Source organism: Heterodontus francisci, chromosome 25 (genome assembly GCF_036365525.1).
Source record: "Heterodontus francisci isolate sHetFra1 chromosome 25, sHetFra1.hap1, whole genome shotgun sequence".
NCBI lineage: Eukaryota > Metazoa > Chordata > Chondrichthyes > Heterodontiformes > Heterodontidae > Heterodontus > Heterodontus francisci.
Window position 1 is genome coordinate 36,446,212 of NC_090395.1, and position 25,005 is coordinate 36,471,216.

A 25,005-nucleotide genomic window follows, 5' to 3' on the forward strand; every position below is an offset into this window, starting at 1 on the left:
TAATTGTGGAGCAACAGTACATCAGTTGCTAAATCCACAACACCCTATACGGTAGATTTCGTGAATCAGCGTTCCTGGCACAGAACTGTACACAACAGGAGGGCATCTTGGGAATTTGGGACCAGAGGTCAGCACAAAGTTGTGCAGGTCACATTGACCCAATAAGCACTCCCAATCTACAAAGCTGTTAAGACTTTATTGCAAGGGGTTGCAGTATGAGTAAAGAAGTCTTACTGCAATTGTACAAGGCTTTGATGAGATCACACCTGGAGTACTGTGTACAGTTTTAGTCTCCGTACCTAAAGAAGGATATACTTAGAGGGGGTATAACAAAGGTTCATTAGATTGATTCCTGGGAGGAGACGGCTGTCCAATGAGAAGAGATTAAGTCAAATAGGCCTCTATTCCTGGAGTTTAGAAGAATGAGTGGTGATCTCATTAAAATGTATATAATTCATAGGGGGCTTGACAGGATAGATGGCTGTTTTGTCTGGCTGGAGGGTCTAGAATTAGGGGTCTCAGGATAAGGGGACAGCCATTTAGGCCTGAGATTAGGAGCAATTTCTTCATTCAGAGTTGTAAATTTCTGGAATTTTGTGCCCCACAGTGCTGTAGATCCTCAATCAAACATGCATTTATTGAATGGTGGAGCAGGATCGAGGGGCTGTATGGCCTACCCCTTGTGATCTTATGTGCATCAGGAATGCCAATTTGTGAAAGCTCTCTGCCCCCCGTTTATCTACATCCTGCTTTGTGTTCCTAATATGAAGTGCACCCTGTGATTAGTGGGATTATAATAACTGAATGAAACTTTTTCTTAAATGCTGCTTTAAGATATCTTTAAATGCTCTCGTTTCCTTTTAGAGACTTTAGCTCCCCCGGTCAAACAAAGAGCTTCCTTCAAGATTAAAGATGCCAAGTGTCACCTTCATCCACGCATTAAGGGAAAGCAGGATAGTGGGCGTCCAATTATCACAGGTACAAAACACTTGACACCTGTCTCTAGTTTGCTTCATCAGTTTTCCAATTTGTTTTCCTCTTTTCTTCAGGCCTTCAGTTCCTGCTTCTGTTAGAATGTTGGTATAACTTTTACTAATTGCTCTGCATCCCTGCTGTTGGTACATTCCCAGCATCGGGTGGTGTGATTGGTCTGGAACTCCTTGTGCTAGGTACCTTCCTTCCATTGAGCAGTGTAATTAACCAGTGTAATCCCTCTGGTTTAGGGATAAATATTGCCAGGACATTAGGGAGAACCAGAGAGAATAATGTTTTTTGTTCTTGAGATGTCTATAATGTCTGCTGACATCACTCACTGTGCTTGCTTTGTTTCATTGCCTTGTTATGTAGGAGGTGCCTTCCCTTGTACCGACAACTGTCAAGTTACCTTTGTGAATCTAAAATGTGATTCTTCCAAGAAAGCAAAAGGTCGACGGACCCGCAATCCCCCGGGCAAAGAAGTGACCCGAATAACACTGGACTTTGAAGCGGAGATAAGAAAGGAAGATATAACAGGTGAAAGAAGTTTTTTTTTTGGTGTTGTAATTTTTTATTTTTTACAATTTAAGCTAAAAAGCGGTGAAGCGAGCTTATTCGTTGAGTAACCAAGACAAATGGTTGCGGGAGGTCCCATGTTTGATTCTGGTCTCAGCCAGTGTGGCAGTATGTTACCATTGGCTTCTAATTTAGAAGGGGAAAGTCAGCTAGGATTCCCCATTCCCGATCACTGACCTCTGCTGGAAGTGGGCAGAGTCGATGTTAAGGCTCAGCACTCATAGCTCCTGCAGTCAAACAGCCTAACACTGCTCACCATCCAGATTCACAACTAACTCCTGGCTCTCTGAGCAAAATCCCTCCCAGTACCTGACTCCCGTGGATCTTAAAAAAACTCCCACAAGGATTCAGGGGTATAGGTAATTGGCAACGAAACAAAATCGTTCAAGTCCTGAGCAGGATAAATTTCACACCTGGCCAAGGGTTTTATCTTTTGTAGGAAAAGCTGGAAACATACAGGAGGTCTGTCAGCATCTGTGGAAAGGATAGTCGCTGGGGATATTTCCCAGGAAAGAGGAGGTGGGTTTGTATGTGTGCAGGGAGTTAAATACAACATGCTGCCTTCTTCCAGATTTCTGCAGGGTGGGATTGAAGGCAAATGGGGATCTCCTTGAATCTGTTGGGTAAATAATTAAGCAGCCAATTAAGAATGGTTTTAACCTTCAGTTCTGGATTTTCCAGCTAGGGGACCTGTTTCCCGACCTGTCAGCGACTCACCTGGGTCACTGAGGTGAGTGCACAGTGGGAAGGATGAAACTGACAGGCTGGCAGAGCTTTGATCAGAGAAATTGAAGAGCTGCAGCCATGGCTAGATGAGAGACTGCTGTTCAAAGCACTTCTTCTCCCTCAGAGAGTGCTTTCACTGCTTGACAGGAGATTACCAACTTCGTGGAAGACACTTCAGTTGTTTAGTACTTCAGTCACCTCCAGCTGCACTGCCCTGCTGCCAACCTTCACCACAGCATGGGAGCAGCTTACGCATCCCTACCTCCCACCTCTGATGAGGAGCAAGAGCAGAAGCAACGCCATCACCAACGAGCAGCAGCACCAGCTGCCTTCTCCTCTGCTGCATGCCCCTCCACAGGGCAGAGGGGATGGATCTTGACATCCAGGTGGATGGGGGCGAGACCCCTAGCACAGGGTCTACAGGCAGAGGATCAGCTCTCTCAACATGTCTGAGCACTAGTGTCTCAGGAGGCTCAGGCTCACACAGCAGGCCATTGCTGACATCTGCAGCCTCTTGGAGCAAGATATCCTTCCCAGTGGAGCAGCTGGTCACATGTTGCCAGAGGCTGACAAGGTGCCGGTCACTGGAGCACCATCCCCCAGGTCTCTGCCTCTCACCAAGTTGTGTGCTCTCTTCTCCTGCAAGGAGAGAAAGCAGAGAGGTGTGAGTGTTTGTAATGACTTGTGTGCAGAGTTGGGGGATGGGGAAAGGACAACGTTTGTGGAAGGTGACTGTGAGGCATGGGTGCAAGAGGACAACAAGATGAGGGTGAGTGTGAGTGTTGGCTGTCTAGATGATAATGTGAAGAGGTGCCTGGAGAAAGAGGAATGAGTGCAGCTGCAAGGTGTGCTGTTCTGAGGAGTGTTGTGTAGAAGAATGCTGGGAAAGTCAGAATGTTCGCTTGGCAACTAAAAGTGTTGCACCACTCATCTTCCCCGCCCTCCTGAGGTCCTCGATCCTCTAAGTACACTGTCTCCAGGTTGGAGAGACTATACTCCTGCTGCTTATTTCCTCGGCCACTTCCATCTACGCCTGCTTGGTTTGAGAGGCTGGCCTCACTCATCCTTCCATCCTTGGGAAAGATCACCTTGCTGCAGCCCCTCAGATCCTGCAGCAGGACCTCCAGCTAAGAGTCTGAGACCTGGGGGACAGCCTCCCCAGCTCTCCTCTCCATTCCTATGCTTGCTGCAGCCTCAAAAATCCAAATGCTGGTGAGCCCTTGTAACTGATGTTGTGGTCCCTTGAATTAGAAATCCTTCCTTTGACTGAATGGACGTGTCATCCCATTGTTCACCCTGATTGGTCGAGGAATCCGAAGGCAGGATGATAATGCCATGGCTCTGGGAACACCTGCTCCTCACCGTTTGGGTTCCCAAGCTGCAAGTGGTCCCTCTGTTCCAGCAGGGACTAAGTGCAGGTGATTCCTCCCGATGTTTCAGACTTGTACTCGAATTCATTTCTGATGAAGGGAAGGGGTGAGCCCAAAATGTCGACTCTCTATTCTCTCCACAAATGCTACTTGAAATACTGTGTTTCCAGCTCTTTCTATTTTTATCTCCGATTTCTAATATTATGCTCTTTATTTCTCTTTTGGAGCCTGGCCTATACATAACATGAAGTTTGAGTCTGGCGTGCTGAGTTTGTGGTACTGTAATCCAAATAGCATATGGTCACCTCCTCTCTCTTGTTAGTGAAGTTGCTTTGTAGATTATAAAGTAGATCAGTTTGGCATATGATCAGGAATATAGTTGAGGAGACTTTTGCATCCCAAAATGGTTCACACCATGGGAGACAGTGGTGTTGTGGCAATATCACTGGACTTGTAATCCAGAGGCCCAGGATAATGCACTGGGGACATGGGTTCAAATCCCACCATGGCAACTGGTGGAAGTTAAACTCAATTAATAAATATCTGGAACTGAAAGCTAGTCTTAGTAATGGTATCATGAAACGATCATCGATTGTCCAAAAACCCATCTGGTTCACTAATGTCCTTTAGGGAAGGAAATCTGCTGTCCTTACCTGGCCTGGCCTACATGTGACTCCAGACCCATAACAATGTGGTTGACTTTTAACTGCCACTCAGTTGTCAAGGGCAATTCGGGACGGCAACAAATGCTGGCCTTACCAGCGACACTCACGTCTCATGAAAAAGAATTTTTAAAAAAATACCTGAGTAGGTAGACAGGGTCATGACTTAATGCCCCATCCAAAAGTTGGCATCTCTGACAATGCAGCACGCTCTCAAAAATAGTGTCTGAAAAAATACATCTGAAAATAGTGACCCCTAATTCTCTGTCATTTTCATTGGTGCTTTTGAGTAACTTCAAAGACTTGAGGCAGAATGCTGCTTTGAAACTGTTCAAAATGGCAACTGAAAAATATGGGGCAGATTTGCTAATTCCACAAATGACCACTGATTATATGAGATAATCAACACTATTGCTCGAAAATTATTATTTAGACATTGGAGGGATTTTAACCAAAAGAAAGACAGGAGGCTTTGGATTGAATCGTAGAAGTTAAAAAAAAACAGATTTCTGACCCAAACCTACTCCAGCACGCCTTTAATTGAGATGGGAAGCTAAATCCAGGCATGGACTTGCCAGACCCAGGAGGTGTGTGCCTTTATACCTACCTGCCGGTTCCAGGAGGTGTGTGCCTTTATACCTACCTACCGGTTCCAGGAGGTGTGTGCCTTTACACTTACCTGCTCGTTCCAGGAGGTGTGTGCCTTTATACCTACCTGCCGGTTCCAGGAGGTGTGTGCCTTTACATTTACCTGCTGGATCCAGAAGGTGTGTGCCTTTACATTTACCTGCCGGTTCCAGGAGGTGTGTGCCTTTACATTTACCTGCTGGATCCAGGAGGTGTGTGCCTTTACATTTACCTGCTGGTTCCAGGAGGTGTGTGCCTTTATACCTACCTGCTGGTTCCAGGAGGTGTGTGCCTTTACACTTACCTGCTGGTTCCAGGAGGTGTGTGCCTTTATATCTACCTGCCGGTTCCAGGAGGTGTGTGCCTTTACATTTACCTGCTGGATCCAGAAGGTGTGTGCCTTTACATTTACCTGCTCGTTCCAGGAGGTGTGTGCCTTTATACCTACCTGCTGGTTCCAGGAGGTGTGTGCCTTTATACCTACCTGCCGGTTCCAGGAGGTGTGTGCCTTTACATTTACCTGCTCGTTCCAGGAGGTGTGTGCCTTTACACTTACCTGCTGGTTCCAGGAGGTGTGTGCCTTTACACTTACCTGATGTTTCCAGGAGGTGTGTGCCTTTACATTTACCTGCTGGATCCAGGAGGTGTGTGCCTTTACACTTACCTGCTCGTTCCAGGAGGTGTGTGCCTTTATACCTAACTGCCGGTTCCAGGAGGTGTGTGCCTTTACACTTACCTGCTCGTTCCAGGAGGTGTGTGCCTTTACACTTACCTGCTGGTTCCAGGAGGTGTGTGCCTTTATACCTACCTGCTGGTTCCAGGAGGTGTGTGCCTTTACACTTACCTGCCGGTTCCAGGAGGTGTGTGCCTTTATACCTAACTGCCGGTTCCAGGAGGTGTGTGCCTTTACACTTACCTGCTGGTTCCAGGAGGTGGGTGCCTTTACACTTACCTGCTGGTTCCAGGAGGTGTGTGCCTTTACACTTACCTGCTGGTTCCAGGAGGTGTGTGCCTTTATACCTACCTGCTGGTTCCAGGAGGTGTGTGCCTTTACACTTACCTGCCGGTTCCAGGAGGTGTGTGCCTTTATACCTACCTGCCGGTTCCAGGAGGTGTGTGCCTTTATACCTACCTGCTGGATCGAGGAGGTGTGTGCCTTTATACCTACCTGCTGGATCGAGGAGATTTGTGTCTTTACAGCTACCTGCTGGATCCAGGAGGCATGTCTCTTTACACTTACCTGCTGGATCCAGGAGGTGTGTGCCTTTGCACCTACCTGCTGGATCCAGGAGGCATGTCTCTTTACACCTACCTGCTGGATCCAGGAGGTGTGTGCCTTTGCACCTACCTGCTGGATCCAGGAGGCATGTCTCTTTACACCTACCTGCTGGATCCAGGAGGTGTGTGCCTTTGCACCTACCTGTTGGATCCAGGAGGCATGTCTCTTTACACCTACCTGCTGGATCCAGGAGGCGTGTCTCTTTACATCTACCTGCTGGATCCAGGAGGTGTGTGCCTTTGCACCTACCTGCTGGATCCAGGGCTCCTACCTTAACAACCCCCGCGATCATAAAAACCCTAGTCCCCACCCCACCCCACCTTCTCTACCAAGGCCTCTGATCTGCTCCCCAGGCCTCTGAATCCTCTGTCTCAAAGCCTCTGAATTCTCCCCCTGCATCCCACCCACCCCACGAGGCCTCTGAACTCCCTCCCCTCTCCGCACCACCAGGATCGCTCCCCTGCCCCCATTGCAGACCCTAACTGGTCCTGCGGCCTCCACCGACTGGGTCCCTGTCTGACTGGAAGACAAGCCTGTCAGTCAGGCTTGACTTCGGGTAGGGAACCGATCGGTGATGTCACACTGTGTGGGGAATCCGGACTTCTGGGTCGCCCACATCTTTGCAACCATCACCCCCCGCCCCCATCATCCACTCCTGGTGGGTCAGTTCAGTATAAATTCAGTTCATAGTGTCTTATAGTTAAGGACCAATTCCCAATTTATTCTTACATCTGTCCTCAACAATAATAACAACTTGTATTTATATAGTGCTATCAACAGAATAAAACATCCCAAGGCACTTCACCATTATCAAGCAAACTTTAACACCGAGCCACATAAAGAGATATTAGGGCAGATGGTCAAAAGCTTGGTCAAAAGATAAGACTTAAAGAGTGTCTCAAAGGAGGAAAGATAGGTAGAGAGGCGGAGAGGTTTAGCAAGGGAATTCCAGAGTTCAGGGTTTAAAGATTGGTTGAATTACCATCATTCCTTGTAAATTAGCATCTAAATCAAATTCCTGCCTAGATAAAATCCAGAAGCATTGTAACATCCTAGTACATGATAATGAAGCAGTGATGACCTCACTGCTGTAACTGAATGACACCTTCGTCAGTTGCAATGGGCTGTGATGGCTCTGCTGTGCTCAGCTGTAGTTGATAATATTACGATTTGCTTAAATTTGCTACTAATTCATTTAACCAATCTGGAGTCATAAGAAAAGGTTTGGTTTACTGATACCTCATTCACTTGAGCAGGCTTATCAGATATTCATTAAAGTGGAAAGGTAATAAAAGCAAAATACTGCAGATTCTGTAAATCTAAAATAAAAACAGAAAGTGCTGGAAATACTCAGCAGGTCAGGCAGCATCTGTGGCGAGAGAAGCAGAGTTAACATTTCACATCTGTGACCTTTCATCAGTTCTAAAACAATGAGTCACATTTTCTTTGTACAGAAGAGAACTGCTAACAATAAATTATATCTAAACCACAGCAGATGTTTTATTTCTTCTCATTTACAAAGTAAAAGCCCACATTTTGTAATTGCGTTTGCAAATATTTCGTAAAATCTGAGGGAAATTCGCTCCTGGAGACGGAACATGTGATGCTAAATGAATGTAGTGCAATATGATCCTATTGCTCTAAATTACAGTAGTTCACTTTAATTTTGTTTGGTGCTTATCTAAACAATGGCATCCTTCCATCTATGAAAGATGATGGACATGCAGCAAACAATCCATTTGGGTGGGGTCTCTTCTTTTGGTGCACCTTTGCTGATGGCTGCGAAGGCCAATCCTTGAGAAACAGGTTCTGCCACACGTGCCGCACGTGAAGCTGCCAAGTGATGCTGAGTTGTTTTTGACGTTGGCGCTTGTTGCCAAGCTGCTGTAGCAACTGGTCATCGTGCTAGTGCACTCCAGTCTGCAGCATGTGCGGCGCCCAAAGCTTTGCTTTAAGGATCCTTGTAAGTGTGACATGAAGGCCCTAAATGCCAACGATTGCACCTGAGGCACTAGCTGGTGAAAGAGGGAAATGGTGACACAAAACAAGGAATGTTAGTGCTATATAGTGAAGCATTCTCTGTTTCAGACACCTAGTGCCATCATTAAGTACTCCCTTGTCAAGTGTAGCACAGTTACGCGCACAGATAAGCTCTCTCTACTATGCCTCAACAAAGTCCCTCAGGAGCAAAACACGTTGCACCAGGGTGACATTCTTTGTCTATTTTGCACATAAACCATACTGTGATCTCAATTTAATGAGAGCCCCTGTCCACTAGGAAATGGATTGATGTTGTCTCAGCTCATTCACTCCAACTCATTTTGACAAAATGAAAACCATTCCTTACAGGTAGCTGCAACATTAACTGTCTGAGGCAGAAGATGGAAAAGAAACTGAAATCTGCAATTAAAACTTTGAAAAAATCAATCAACCAGCAGCGCTTCCACATCCGCTTCTCTGGGACAGAGTATGAAGTGGCAAAGAAGTTGGCAAAAGCACCTGAGAAACAGGAGGCATGTAACATCGGACAGGAGTGGATGGACGGGAAATGTGGTAAGTGTGTGGTACGAGTGAGGTGGCAGCTAATCAAGAGCCTAGGTTAGCTGTATGAAGTGGGCAGCACAGTGGCGCAGTGGTTAGCACCGCAGCCTCACAGCTCTAGGGACCCGGGTTCGATTCTGGGTACTGCCTGTGCGGAGTTTGCAAGTTCTCTCTGTGACCACGTGGGTTGTCGCCGGGTGCTCCGGTTTCCTCCCACAGCCAAAGACTTGCAGGTGATAGGTAAATTGGACGTTGTAAATTGCCCCAAGTGTAGGTAGGTAGGTAGGTGGTAGGGATAATGAGCTTACTGTAGGGTTAGTATAAATGGGTGGTTGTTGGTCGGCACAGACTCGGTGGGCCGAAGGGCCTGTTTCAGTGCTGTATCTCTAAATAAAAATAAAATACATAAAGTGAATTTTATTTGTAATATTCTGAATTAAAATTAAACCAAGTACCTACTTTAGTGAAGCCACTGCAGAGTTTTATCAACCTCTACTTGCAGGAGAGTGCAAACAGCTAGTAACACATGACAATGAACAACTACATAAAGCACAAGACAGATTGCTGTATTTGTGACATTCGTGTGATCCATTCCCTTTGCGACACTCATTCCACGTCTTCAATGTTGACCTTTCAAACTTGGTCAGACTTCCAGTTTGACATCCTGAATAGATCAATAATGTTGTGCTTCAATTAGCTTGAGGTCTGCTGTTCCACAATTGATCCTTTGTATCTGTCCCTCAGTCATTAGCATGACTATGGGAGCATATCTGATTCTTTTAATAGCTTCTTAAAATATAGAATTTTATTTAGGATCGATGTCTCTCAAAGAGTTAATCAAATACCTGCACATGTAGGATGGGCTGAATGGCCTCCTATGCAGTATCATTCATGATTCTATGAACTACCCACTGCCCTTGAATACAGGAGCTAATATTTAAATTTAAATTTTTTAAAAAATTATACATGAAAAGAAAATGAAATTTATTTGATGTATTCAGAAAGTAAAAGGGACAGTTTCGCAACTAATCAGAGTTGGATATGGACTTAGTACTAAGGCATGAGGCAAATTAAAACAGACGTGTGTTTCCTGCCAAGGGCTCAACAGGTTTTTTCAACAAGCCACAAAGGTCCCAGATCTGGATCCAGTTAGGTCCCGTTAATTGATGCTAGCTGGACAATGATTAAAACCCGAATCACCCTTAGGTCAGGAAGTGCAGAAATTAGTCAAGGTTTCTGCTGCTGATGACTCTACAGTGACACCTTGCTGGAAGTGTATGTATGTGGGCAAAAGACTGAATTGGGCATTGAGCTCAGCCCAGTCTAGTAACTTGCTAATATTTACCTTCTAGGCCTCCAAGTAAATAATGGCCATTTAAGCAAGGCAATGGAGGATGAGTGATGTCCTCAGTGCTGCAACCCAGCAGATCAACACTTTCAGGAAATGAGAGATGAGGCGTAAATACAATTGTTAAACAAGATGGGGGATGGGGAAGCTTGATGGGTTCATTGGCCTTTTCTCATTTGAACTCATTCATAACTAAGTGTAGCAGCATAAACTAAGAGTCATAGGGCTGGATTTTAAGGACTCCGACGTCGGGATCCGTGGCGAGGGGGGCGTACAGATGACTCTGGATGAGGCCTGCCACGGACCTCGACACCGGCAGGGCCCGGCCCGATCCTCTTGGTGACAACGAGGCACTGTGGTGCCCCCCCCACCCCGCTGCTCAGTGACGGGACCACAATCAACATATGTAAATTAATAGATTTACATAAACTTATGCCTTCGGATCCCTGTTCAGGGAAACGAGGCGCAACACTAGTGGGAAGGGGGAGGAGGTAATTTTATCAGTACAGGAGGGAGGGGACGGGGTCAAATTAATGTCACGAGTGTAGGGGATGCTGGGAAGGGTTGCACTTTAAACTTTGTACAGTTTGTGGGGGAAGAAGGTCAGATGGTAACGGTAAGTGTTTTGGGCGGTGAAGGGCAAATGGTTAAAGTAATTGCTATTGTGGCGTGGAAGAGGAGCAAAAGAAATGTATTTATTTAATTTTATTCAATATGTCTTTAAATATTTAAATAGGCTGGTAGGGCTGACTGACCTTTAACAATGCGTCAGCACCTGCGCACAGGCAGCTGACGTTTTGCCGGGGATGGACAGCCCACCCCCTCCACGTGATTGGGAGGGGTGGCCCGCCCCGGCTACGTAAATGAGTTGCTGTGCTTGAGATTGCGGCAGCTCTTTGGTGTGCAGTCCGCGTGGGTGGGCCGCCATTTTTGGAGCCGAGATCGGTGGCGAGCTCATAAAATCCAGCCCATAGAGTCATTTACGGCACAGAAGGAGGCCATTCAGCCCATCAAGCTATCCAGTCAATCCTACTCTTCCACTCGATCCCCGTAGCCCTGCAAGTCAATTCCCTCAAGTGGCCATCCAACCTCCTCTTGAAGTCACTGATTGTCTCTGCTTCCACCATACTTGTTTCGAGGTCATTACCATCTGCTGCCTTAAAAAAAGTGCTTCCTCATATTCTCCCTGCATCTTTCACCCAAATCTTTCAATCTATGTCCCCTAGTCCTTGTACCATTAGTTAATGGGAACAGTTTTTGCTTGTGTAAGTTATCTAAGCCTGTCATACTTTTGCATACTTCTATTAAATCTCCCCTCAATCTCCTTTGTTCTAAGGAGAACAAATCCTGCTTTTGCAACCTAGTTTTGTAACTAAAATCCTCCATCCCTGGTACCACTCTGGTAATTCTCGTCTGTACCCTCTCAGGGACCCTCATATTCTTCCTGAGTGTGGTGACCAGAACTGGATGCAATACTCCAGTTGGGGCCTAATTAGAACTTTATAAAGGTTCAGCATAACTTCCTTGTTTTTGTACTCAATGCCTCTATTTATGAAGTCCAAGATCCTATATGCTTTACTAACCACTTTCAGTATGTCCTGCCACCTTCAAAGATCTATGCACATGCACCCCCAGGTCCCTCTGTTCCTACACACTCTTTAGAACTCTGCCAATAAGTGTATATTGCCTCTCACTATTCCTTCTGCCAAAATGCATCATCTCACACTCGTCAGTATTAAATTCCATCTACCACCTGTCTGCCCACTCTGCTATTCTATGTCCTATCACAGGCGGTTCATATCATCCTCACCTGTTTGCCACACCTCCAAGTTTGGTATCATCGGCAAATTTTGAGATTTTGCTCTGTATTACAAGATCTAAGTCATTTATATATAGCAAAAAAAGCAGCGGCCCCAGCATTGACCTATGGGGAACACCACTGTCTACCATCCTCCAGTCTGAACGGGAGCACGCAGCCTATTTGCCCTCTAAGCAGCGGAGGTGTTTGTTCTCGATGGACTGAAGATGGGAGAATAATTTAGAAGGTGTATACATTAAGTAGAACTATATTGACTGGAAACAAAACCAGTCTTGCTCAGTTAAAATAGCATTGGTGTATTTTATAAATAGAAATCCTCTGAAGTCAGACATACAAATAAGTATATGTTGAAAGTGCAAGCACAAAGTTTACCTTTATTTTCTACATGGGGTGTCCTTACTAAGCCTTCTCTGAGTGTTACACTGCCCAAAGGGATTAGATTTTAATCTGTGACGGAAATTCTTTACGGACTGCATAAATATTTTAATAAGAAAATAAATATTTTTGGCCATAATAGAAATAGAAAGGAATTTTGGTGACTTGCACTTTTGCGATTCCCCTCACCAGCACTTTGGTTTCTCAGTTAGCTGCTCGTCAGGATTATTCTACCATGGACAGCAGCAGAAATGTGTTCCGTGTCCTGCCGGCACCTACCAGGAGAGGGAGGGACAGTTGTCATGTGACTTATGTCCTGGAACCGATGGACATGGTCCAACTGGAGCACGTAACATAACTGTATGCACAGGTAAATCCATCGTGTGTTTATTGGTGAATCTTTGTGTGGCAGTCTGTAATTTCCATACGTTCGGTTTAGGTGCCAGTGTGGTTGTATTTGTGTATGTATTTGTATGTATTTTGATCAATGTTAGGTATTGGGTATTCCTCAGAAAAGAACTAACTACCATGCTGTAAATGAAACATTTATACTTTGTGAGAATACCAAGTTCTTCCAGATCAGGCATGGAACCCAACTAATTCAACTCAGAACTTGATGACATTCTGCCTGCACCTTAGCTTTTTTTCCATAACTGACCTTTCAGCACTCAAAATGCTTATTTTCTGTTGCAGCATCTTGAGTGGCTCGGCACACGTCCAATGAAGAACCCTGTAATTTACAGATACAGAAAACAGGGAATAGGCAATGGGCTACTTTATTATTGTGTACAATAGGACCCAGCACAACCTGGCCAAAGTCAGCTGAAGAATGAATAAGTGCCATGGTCGGTCATGATATCTCAACAACACTTTCTTTGACCAAAATAACTAAGCCAGCCTAAATGTAGACCTGCCTCAATGTAATGCAATAAGGTGCCCCAGCCCCAGCCCCAGATGAGTATGGCCTGTGGTTTTGGATTATGTCCACTGGGAACAGGATTGAGATTTTCCAAATACATTTTAATTAGTGTTCTTAACCAATACCACAGCCAAAACTGTCATTCCATCTGTCTAAGGTGAATACAAACACAGATCCTAAAGATGAAAAGGCAACACATCACCCATTTCATCACTCGGTCCCAGAACTTAGTTTATCAACGTTGTCTTTGGTCCAGACGTTTTGATTTATGTTGTTTATTTTAAGCAATGACTGGTCAGCTCATTTAAATCCCCTGTTGTTATTGTTGATGCAGGTCAGTGCAGTCCAGGACATTATTCGTCAGATGGGTTTCAGCCATGCCAGTTATGTAGTCGAGGTACATACCAGCTTGAGCCAGGCCGCACACTGTGTTTCCAATGTGGAGGAGGATTGATGACAAAACATGAAGGGGCTTCATCCTTCCAGGACTGTGATACTAAAGGTGAGTAAGGAAAGCTGTTGAATAGGAAACTACTAAGTTTTTTATGAACAGAAAATAAGCGACAAACTACTCCATAGAAATTTTAGATTAATCTCTGATACTGGGGTACAAATTCTACAATCCTGTATCTAACTGATTTAATTGATTGGCACCTTCAACCTTCATTCCCTTCACCACCAGCACACAGTGGCAGCAGTGTGCACCGTCTACAAGATGCACTGCAGCAACTTGCCACAGCTCCTTCGACAGCAGCGTCCCGTGGTTTCTACCACCCAGAAGGACAAGGGTAGCAGATGCATGGGAACACCGCCACCTGCAAATTCCCCTCCTAGTCACACACCATCCTGACTTGGAACTTTATCGCCGTTCCTTCACTGTAGCTGGGGCAAAATCCTGGAACTCCCTTCCGAACAGCACTGTGGGTGTTCCTCCAGCATATGGACTACAGCGATTTAAGAAGGTGGCTCACTATAACCTTCTCAAAGGCAATTATGGATGGGCAAAAAATGCTGGCCTAGCCTGCAACGCCCACATCCGTGAATAAATAATGAAAACTTGCATCATAGACTTCTTGAAAAGCTGTAATTATAAAACTTTTTGACTCGAGGATTTTTTTCCCTTGCCAATTGTTTGTCCAGTTTTTTTAGCTTCTGGCTAAAGTTTGTGCACTTTATGTTGTACTACACCTATTTGACATCCACGGGAGCTTAGATAACATTTGGAATCTTCTCTTGTTCATATAGTACAAGTTTAATGAGCAAACATGATGAATACACGGAGGGCAGTTCCCTTTTAAATACAAATTCTAGGGCTATTGGAGTTTGAATTTTGTCTTTATTCCAGGAATGTACTTTTTGAGTGAGAGGATAAGTCTCTCCAAAGACAATAGCAACTTAATTCAAAAGGAAATGTTAAATCAAGTAACAATAGTGAGTGACTGTTATAGGTGTGGCTTTAGTGATTGCATGTGCTCGATGTGACATTGGTGGATGAGTATTCCCAATTAAACCTATAATAGCATAAACTGGATTTCTCCATAACATAGCTGAAAATGAGCCAACACTTGTCACCGATTTTTGTATTTGTGGATAACTCTTAAAATGAGTCATTTAGAAACAAATCAGGGCAAATTCCTTTTGTAATTGTGGGACATGGTCTGAATAAAAACTTCTGCATTATTGAACACTCAATATATCCTGACAGAAACAAAGAAGTTTATTGCGATTCTTCAGCTTTAAATGATGAATAGATTCCATGTTGGTGTGTTATTGACAGTTGTGCTTATAATTGTGGCACTGTTCTCAAACTCCTACAGTTCAGTGCTCCCCAGGCCATTATTACAACACAACCGTTCACCGGTGCATACGATGTGCCTTGGGCACCTACCAGCCAGAGTTTCGACAGAATTACTGCATCGCATGTCCTGGCAACACCACGACTGACTTTGATGGGTCAACTACAGTCAGGCAGTGCAAAAGTAAGAATCCACCTGTATTTTCAGAGCTACAAGAGAAAGCCCACCTGATAGCACGTTCATCCCTAACATCTTAGTATCAAGTAAGAGTTTCAAAGCCAACTGCGGCCTCAGAGAACCTTCTTTACGTCTTTTAGTTTGAACATCTCCTTGACGTCAACAGGTGGCATGTGGGTTGGAATGTGTGCAGAGTATTTTCAGTAGCAGGTCTGAACTATAACTGTTGAAGTTCTGATTACTGACACAGTATTAGGATGTAGACTAAAGCTAGTTCCAAGTCAAAACTGTATCCAATTGGAATTACATTGGATCTGAATGTGAGCCATTCACTCAATTCTATAAATGAATATACTTATTTGACAGAATTCATGATGTAACCAAGTCAATGTTAAGACACTGGAATTTCAATTAATTGGAAAACTGACATTAGTTTTCAGCCAATGAAAACCAAGTATTGTAGAGCTGCTTCTATCTCCAAGCTGTGGGAGAGAGGAGTGAGTAAAGAGGCAATAACATTTTTTAAATTGTTTTTAGAATTGGCTAGATTGATAGAGCTGGAATATATAACTTAGACAGGGTTAGAGCAGAATTGAAGTGATTTAAATTTTATTTGTGTAGTTTAGGGCTAATATAACAGCAATAAAGCAAATGATTGCTCCTTCAGTGCCTCTGCTGGTTCAGGTAGTGAGTAGCTGAGCCATATATACCAGCAAGGTCTCATGTTTGATCCCTGAATCTGTTGCTGTGTTACCTGGCCTTATGTAAATGGCCATTACAATTGGTCTCAGCACTCCCAGGTTAGAGAGATGAAAATCAACCATAGTTTGATCTCTGGCCTGTACTGAGTTAGTTAATCTGAACTGCAATTAGCTTCAGCGTCCTAGGCTAGCGGGAGAATATCAGCTAGGCTCCTGCCCTTGATAGCGATCCAGTGAGGGATTGGTGGTAAATGATAAAGAAAAAGATGGAGTTTTATTATTATTATTTTAGTGACTGTTCCAGTATTGGTGTGTGATATGAGAAGTTAAGAAACGCTGACCCAAAGAGTTTGAGATTTCTCTAGACCGGCCAACAATCGAAGGGTTCAACAGATACATAGCATCTGAGACTCTAGTTTGTCTTCTGCTCAATTCTCCATTTGACATGTCTCCTCCCTACAGATCGTCAGTGCGGTGGGGAACTTGGAGAATACACAGGCTACATTGAATCTCCCAACTACCCCGGGAACTACCCAGCAAATGTGGAATGCACCTGGAACATTAACCCACCTCCGAAACGGAAAATCCTGATAGTGGTTCCTGAAATCTTCTTACCCATTGAGGATGATTGTGGAGATGTTTTGGTCATGAGGAAAAACTGTGAGTTCCCCAACTGTTTTATACTGGATGCACCCTCCCACCACCACCCCTCCATCCCCACCTCCTTTCCTTCAGCCCACCATTGGTGGAAAAGTTTTTATCTGCCTGGACTCTAATCTCCCTAAATCCCATCAGTTTTCCTCTTCCCTCTACACCTTTAAAAACCTTTTACAACCCATCTTTTTGACCAAGCTGTTGTTCGCCTTCCCTATCCTCTCCCTTCCTGGCTCAGCGTCCGTTCCCTTATGAACTATTCTTTTTCTTTCCTCTGAGTAAAGCACCTTTTATTTGCTTGGAGGTACAGTAGCATATTAATTTATGGGACTAGTAATCCAGAGGCCTGGACTAATGATCCAGTGGCATGAATTCAAATCCCATCATAGCTGCTGGGTAATTTAGATTCCAGTAATCAAATAAATCTGGAATAAAAAACTAGTGTCAGTAATGACGATCGTGATACCACCAAATTGTCATAAAACCCCTCTGGTTCATTGATGCCCTTTAGGGAAGGACATCTGCCGTCCTTACCTGGTCTGGCCCATATGTGACTCCAGACCCACAGCAATGTGGTTGATTCTTAACTGCCCTGTGAAATGGCCTAGTTGTTGTGTTCAAGTTGTGTTCAAGTCAGTTGTGTTCAAGACTCACCACCACCTTCTCAAGGCCTTGCTGGCCTTGCCATCGAGGGTCACATCCCAAAAATAAATGTTTTAAAATGCCAAAGGTGTTGCGTAAGTAAGTGCAAGCTGTTGCTGAATGTGTGAGCTGAGACCAGCACTGATCTAGCAAAAGTGACACTGTAGTATTCATCAGAAGATTTTGTCACGCTCAAGCAAGCAGCAATTATGAACTATAAAATGAACTGAGGAATTGAGTGGCAAAATGGATACTTTTGCTGCAAAACAAGATGGAGTAATAGGTCAGGTGACCTCTCCTGTACTGCGGATGCACATGGTAATTGCTGGAACTCTAAACTAAACATCATGTCTGGTCAGGTGTTGAAGAAAGCATTAGAAATGCTAATGGCTCATCCAGTGTTGACGGCTACCTTTTTCAACCAGTTGAATGAACAATGACTTTGCAGACATAGAGGCCGGGATTTTATCCAGGAAACAGGGGTCTCGAACTCCAGCAAAAACGTTGCCGAGAACCCCACGTCGCCGCTTCTGTGGGAGGCCCACTGAATCAAGTGTCAATTAGATATTTTTCGGCGGATGCGGGAAGGTGGCAGTGTCCGCCCTCGCCACCATCCCACCCGATTACATGCTCTCCCTACCTCTAACCGCGGGGGACAGCATAAAATTCCCCCACAGAGTCTCCAGTCTCAAACTCATGATAATAAGTGTGAAAAAAGCAACACTTTATCAAGATGGCATAGAAATGAGCAACATCCAAATCCATTGTCTGACAATGACCACACCATCAAACCATTTATAAAAATACAATGGGCTGGATTTTGTGGAGGAGGCAGGGTTCTGGGCGTGGGCCGGAAAGACGAGGGAACCTCCGCCTTTACGCGCCACCCCCCCCACACCCCGCAAAGCAATCCTCCATTGTTCTAGAAGCATGTTTCCGACATTGGGATCACTGTCCACTTAAAGACGGGAATCCCGCCTCCAAGAGCTGCTGGCCAATCACAGGGCTGGCAGCTCAGCAGTATCGGCAGTGCCACCGGGAGAGGTGGCCATTGCTGGTACTGCAGAGGCCTTGGCCCCAGGCCCAGCGCTGGAACCCCGAACCTGAGGTGGGGTCGCTAGGGCCAGGCTGGAAGGCCCCAGCAAGGGGAGGGTTGGGGAATGGTCATAAAGTTCAGGGGGAGGGGATCCTGGGAGGTGCATTGTTTCTTGGCCGGGGCCCTCTGTAGGTCACAGATTGCCAGCCCATTGTATTTTTGTAAATGGTTTGATGGTGTGGCCATTGTCAGACAATGGATTTGGATGTTGCTCTCCACCCCCCATACACCCCCAAGCCCGCAGCAGGGGGGCATAATTTTACAAGGCATCCTCCCCAGGTGGCAGAGGCCCCCCACCCCCGCCACTGGTTAAATCCCAGCAGCAGGGGGAGGAGACCCTTAAGTGGCCGTTAACAGGCCACCTAAGGGTCTCAATTGGCCACTAGGCAGGAATGCTTTTATTGGCCTATCCCACTCTAGGGAATAAAAACAAAATACTGCGGATGCTGGAAATCTGAAATAAAAACAAGAAATGCTGGAACCACTCAGCAGGTCTGGCAGCATCTGTGGAAAGAGAAGCAGAGTTAACGTTTCAGGTCAGTGACCCTTCATCCCCCACCCCCCTGTCACGATTCTATGGGCCCTGCTGCCTCCGACCCGCCTCGGGGGGCCCATAAAATCCAGCCCAATGAGATAGAAACCTTAAATTAAAAGCTAAATACTGCAGATGCTGGAAATCTGAAAGAAAAACAATAAATGCTGGAAACACTCAGCAGGTCTGGCAGCATCTGTGGAGAGAGAAACAGAATTAAAGTTTCAGGTCAGTGAGGCTTCTTCAGAGAGAAACCTTGTTCACTTGACAGAAACCAAGGGGTGAATTTTATGCACTCCCCTGTGGCTGGTTAGGAATCGGGGAGAGCATAAAATCGGGTGGAATGGTGATGGGGGTGTTTCCTGCCACCATCCCACCTCCGCCAAAATTTAGTCCGCGGTGGGAAGGCCTGTGAATGGCCTTCCTGCCCCACTACCAATTGATGCCTTTAACTGGGCAATTAACCAGTTAAGGGCCTCTTCCTGCCACAGCCGCAATTAACCATGTGGCCGGTGGCCCTGTCACCACACGGGATTCACAGCATGGAAAGCCATGCAAGCTGCTTCCTAGCTCCGGGGGTGTGGTGGAGTGTGGGGTGGTGGTGTGCCCTCATTAAAAGACACATTGCCTGAATGAGAATCCCGGCATTGGGAAGGGTGGGGGGGGGCCCACTGAGGGCTACACCCCTCCGTTGCTGCCAATCCCCCTCCCCACCCTCCCCAGTGATCCCCACACCGCAAGACCCCTGCTGCCCGCCCTGACCTACCTGAGGCCTGGTTCCAGCGACACTCCTTGGCCTCCAGTAAGTACACCTGCAGCAGCAGCTTCTGATTGGCCGGCTGCTCTGCGAGGCCGGGACTACCAGCAACGGGTCCTTGATCCCGTGGAAGGCCCACCGCTGTCCACTTAAGTCCCTGATTGGCACTAAATTCGGCGGGCCTTCCATAGAAGAGGCGACATGCAGATCTTGGCGTCAGTTTCTCCAAATGTCAAGAGCCCCCCGCCGTCAGGATAAAATTCCCCCCTCCCCACCCCTCCAAGTCTCTGATAAGGAGGTTTTGGTAAGACACATTGTTGAGCCAGAAAGGTAAGAAAACCAGAAGCCAGGCGGCTGAGAGAGATCTATTCCAGCAAAGAAGACAACCCTGCCCGAATACCGTCTTTAAACTACAACGAGGCAGAGCTAGAAGGTGCCCTTAAAAACTCCCTACCTGAGAGATTGTAACAGGATTTCCCGCCATAGGACTGTGACTGAGATTTAATCAAAGAAGTCTACACCTGAGACTTTCTAAGTTTGACTTCAGTGAACGAGGAAAGAAAAACCAGGCCTGCACAGTTTAAATCTTTCTCTCAGGAAAATAAGGTTTCACAACAAATTCTTCTCAGAAATACCAGACTTAAATGCATATTATCTTTTAATCTCCATCTTTTCTTGTGTATGCATGTGTGAGTGGTTGAAGTTGTGAATTTTCGAGTTTTGGTTAATAAACATTTAACTTTCTTTAAACCTATGAGAAAATCTGTCAATTGTCTGTTTGACAATTAAATGCTCAAAGATTAAACACGATTCTAATCAAGTCACTGTGTGCAATCAGTTGAAAGGAGAAATAGGAGAACCATCCCAATCATCTCCCACCTGTTAGTAACAATTCTTTTCCAAAAATATACTTTATTCATAAAATTTGTAAAAATACATTATATAACAATTCAATTTTTACATTACAGAAAGTGCAATACAGATCAGTTTCTTTCAGTACAGTACATGAGGTGCCTCACTACATTTGTCATTACAGGTTATCTTTACAATTTTTCATTGATGTTTCATGTCAAACATTCTCTGGTGCATACAGTCCAAAGGGTTTTACACGGGTTCCAGCACTTTGGTATACTATGGCAGGAGGACCATATACAGTGACCTTTCCCCATTGAGCCTTTGGGGCAGTTGCCGTGGCCATCAAGTCCTGGAGTGGGACTTGAACCCGGAGTGTTACCAATTGCGCCACAAGACCCACTCTCAGCGATGGTAATGTCATTGAACATCAGGGAGAGATGTTGGATTCTGTCTTGTTGGGGATGGTCATTGCCTGGCATTTGTGTGTCACGAATGTTACTTGCCACTTATCAATCCAAGCCCGAGTGTTGTCCAGGTCTTGCTGCATAAGGACACAGACTGTTTCAGTATCTGAAGAGTTGTGAATAGTACTAAACATCGTACAATCATCAGCGAACATCCCTACTTCTGACCTTATGATGGAGGGAAGGTCATTGATGAAGCAGCTGAAGATGGTTGGGCCTAGGAAACTACCCTGAGGAACTCTTGCAGTGATGTCCTGAGCTGAGATGATTGATATCCAACAACCACAACCATCTTCCTTTGTGCTAGGTATGACTTCAACCAGTGGAGGGTGGTCCACCTGATTCCCATTGACTTCAATTTTACTAGGTATTTGAGCCACACTCGGACATATGCTGCCTTGTTGTCAAGGGCAGTCATTCTCACCTCACCTCTGGAATTCAGCTCTTTTGTCCATGTTTGGACAAAGGCCGTAATGCAGCCTAGAGCCAAGTGGCCCTGGTGGAACCCAAACTGAGCATCGGTGAGCAGGTTATTTCTGAGGAAGTGCCACTTGATGGCACGGGGGTCAACGACACCTTCCATTGGCTGATGGAGCGGTAATTGGCCGGATTGCATTTTGGACAGGACATACCCGAGCAATTTTCCACATTGTCAGGTAGATGTCAGCGTCGTAGCTGTGCTGGAACAGATTGGCTAGGGGCGCAGCTAGTTCTGGAGCACAAATCTTGAGTACTGCAGCCAGGATGTTGTCAGGGCTCAGAGCCTTTCCTGTCTCCAGGGTTACAGGATTTGTGTGCAGGGCTGGTAGATGAGGAGAAAATGGATCTCTGCTGTGATTCATTGTGTCTTCATGTATTTTGCCAGCATTCACAGTACGGACTAACCTGAAATGTGGCTACTCCGTAGAGTATTGAATAAGCTGTCTCCATTTGTAGAAATTTATTGCCTGAACCAGGGCCTTCAGGAGAGGAAGGGAAGAAATAGTTGGAGTAAAAATGTGAGGGGCTGCAGGGTGGATGAGCAACCTGACCATGGAACCATGGTACAGGAAGTCATTCAGGTGGAGGGAGAAAAAAGGAATGTATTGGTAGTAGGGGATAGTATAGTTAGGGGGATTGACACTGTTCTCTGGAGCAAAAAGCGAGAGTCCAGACATTGTGTTGCCTGCCCCGTGCCAGGGTTCAGGACATCTGCTGGAGAGGAACTTACAGTGGGAGGGGGAGGATCCAGTTGTCATGGTTCATGTAGGTACCAACGACATAGGCAGGACAAGGAAGGAGGTTTTGCATAGTCAATATGGGGAACTAGGCACCAAATTAAGAAGCAGAACCTCAAAGGTAATAATCTCTGAATTATTACCTGAGCCACGTGCAAATTGGCATAGGACAAATAAGATTAGAGAAATTAATACGCGGCTCAAAGACTAGCGTGGTAGAAGTGGGTTCCAGCTCGTGGGACACTGGCACCAGTACTGGGGAAAGTGGTGGGTGTACCGTTGGGACAATCTACACCTGAACCGTGCTGGGGCCGGTGTTCTAGTGAGCTGCATAACTAGGGAAGTAGAGAGGGTTTTAAACTGAATAGTGGGGGCAAGGGATCAAATTTGGGAATAGATGATAAATCAAGGAGTAGAGACAAGGCAAGAGAGAAAGGTATTAATATGGGAAATGATAGACTGTGACAGGAAGGGGCAGAGCATGCAAATCTAAGAGTAAATCAAAAGATAAGGCTGGAGGTTACAAAAATAATAAAAGGGCAAAACTAAAGGCTCTGTATCTGAATGCACGTAGCATTCAAAACAAAACAGGTGAACAGAGAACACAAATAGAAATAAATAAGTCCGATCTGATAGCCATTACAGAGACATGGCCGCAGGACAACATAGTTTGGGACATGAATATTGAAGGGTACATGGCATTTAGGAAGGACAGGAAGCTAGGAAAAGGTGGAGGGGTAACTCTGTTAATTAATGATGGTATTAGTACAATAGAGAGGGATGACCTACGTTCAGGAGACCAGGATGTAGAAGCAGTTTGGGTAGAGATGAGAAATCATAAAGGCAAGAAGTCACTTGTGGGAGTGGTGTACAGGCCACCTAACTCTAACCACACTGTAGGACAGGGTATAAAGGAAGAAATAATGGCCGTTTGTCGGAAAGGTACAGTGATAATTAGGGGGATTTAAACCTACATATTGACTGAAAAAATCAGATGGGCAGAGGTAGCCTAGATGAGGACTACATGGAATGTTTTCTGGATAATTTGTTGGAACAGTACATTCTGGAGCCAAGCAGAGAGCAGACTATACTAGACCTGGTATTGTGCATCGAGATAGGATTAATTAATGGCCTCATAGTTAAGGCGCCCTAAGTGGCAGCGATCATAATATGATTGAATTTTACATTCAGTTTGAGGGAGAGAAGAGTGGGTTCAAGACTAGTATTTGAAACTTAAATAATGGCAATTATGAGGGCATGAAAGCAGAGCTAGATAAAGTGAACTGGCAAATCAGGTTAAGGCATAGGTCAATAGAGATGCAGTGGCAGACATTTAAGGGGATATTTCAGAATACACAGAATAGATACATGTCAACGAGAAAGAAAAGTTCCAAGGGTGGGACCCGCCATCCTTGGTTAACTAAAACAGTTAAAGATAGTATCAAACTTAAAGAAAAAGCCTATAATTGCGCAAAGATGGGAGGCAGGTTAGAAGATTGGACAGGTATAAAAAACAGCAAAGAATGACTAAAAGATTGATAAGGAAGGCAAGATTAGAGTACGAGAAAAAGCTAGCTAGAAATGTAAAGAGAGATAGTAAGAGTTCCTACAGATATTTTAAAAAGAAAAGTTAACAAAGTGAGCATTGGTCCTATAGAAAGTGAGTCTGGGGAATTAATAATGGATAATAAGGAGATGGCAGATGAACTGATGCATCGATTTTTACTATTAAGGATACAAGTAACAACCCAGTATTAGCTGTAAATCAGGAAATGGAAGGGAGGGATGAATTCTAGAAAATTACAATCACCAGGGAAGTGGCACTGAACTAATTGTTGGAGCTGCAGGCTGACAAGTCCCCGGGTCCTGCTGAACTTCATCCCAGGGTATTTAAAAAAGTGGCTAGTGAGATAGTTGATGCATTAATTTTAATTTTCCAAAATTCCCGAGATTCGGGGAAGGTTCTGTTAGATTGGAAAATAGCGAATGTAACTCCTTTATTCAAAAAGCGAGGGAGACAGAAAGCAGGAAACTATAGGCCAGTTAGCTTAATGTCTGTTTTAGGGAAAATGTTAGAAGCTATTATTAAAGAAGTTATAGCAGGGCATTTAGAAAAACTCAAGGTAATCAGGCAGAGTCAGCATGGCTTTGTGAAAGGGAAATCATGTTTAACCAATTTATAGGAGTTCTTTGAGGGAGTTACATGTGCTGTGGATAGAGGGGAACCGGTGGATGTATTGTACCTAGAGTTCCAGATGGCATTTGATAAGGTGCCACATCAAAGGTTATTGCAGAAAATAAAAGCTCATGGAGTAGGGGGATTGGCTAGCTAACAGGCAACAGAGAGTAGGCATAAATGGGTCATTTTCTGGTTGGTAAGATGTGACGGGTTGTGTGCCACAGGGATCTGTGCTAGGGCCTCAACGTTTTACAATTTATGTAAATAACTTATATGCAGGGACCGGAGGTATGGTTGCTAACTTTGCTGATGACATAAAGATAGGTAGGAAAGCAAGTTGTGAAGAGGACATAAGGGGGCTACAAAGGGATATAGATAGGTTAAGTGAGTGGGCAAAGACCTGGCAAATGGAGTATAATGTTGGAAAGTGTGAAATTGTCCACTTTGGCAGGAAGAATAAAGTATATTAATCTAAATGGTGAGGGATTGTAGAGCTCTGAGATGCAGAGGGATCTGGGTGTTCTAGTGCATGAATCTCAGAAGGTTAGTATGCAGGTATAGCACGTAATTAGGAAAGCTAATAGAAAGTTATCATTTATCGCGAGGGGAATTGAATACAAAAGTAGGGAGATTATGCTTCAGCTATACAGGGCATTGGTGAGATCACATCTGGAGTACTGTGTACAGTAGTGGTCTCCTTATTTAAGGAAGGATGTAA

At 45.0% G+C, this 25,005-nt stretch overlaps 1 protein-coding gene across 2 annotated transcripts in view; it reads left to right on the forward strand.

Moving 5' to 3' along the window:
* LOC137383822 (signal peptide, CUB and EGF-like domain-containing protein 3) overlaps positions 1 to 25,005 on the forward strand; it is a 424,809-nt gene that overhangs the window by 390,023 nt on the left and 9,781 nt on the right. For both annotated transcript variants that reach the window (XM_068057091.1, XM_068057092.1), the window contains 7 exons: positions 865 to 978; positions 1,348 to 1,512; positions 8,565 to 8,768; positions 12,507 to 12,668; positions 13,552 to 13,719; positions 15,035 to 15,196; positions 16,354 to 16,551. In XM_068057091.1, the coding sequence (XP_067913192.1) occupies positions 865 to 978; positions 1,348 to 1,512; positions 8,565 to 8,768; positions 12,507 to 12,668; positions 13,552 to 13,719; positions 15,035 to 15,196; positions 16,354 to 16,551 (1,173 nt within the window). The remainder of the gene's footprint in view (positions 1 to 864; positions 979 to 1,347; positions 1,513 to 8,564; positions 8,769 to 12,506; positions 12,669 to 13,551; positions 13,720 to 15,034; positions 15,197 to 16,353; positions 16,552 to 25,005) is intronic.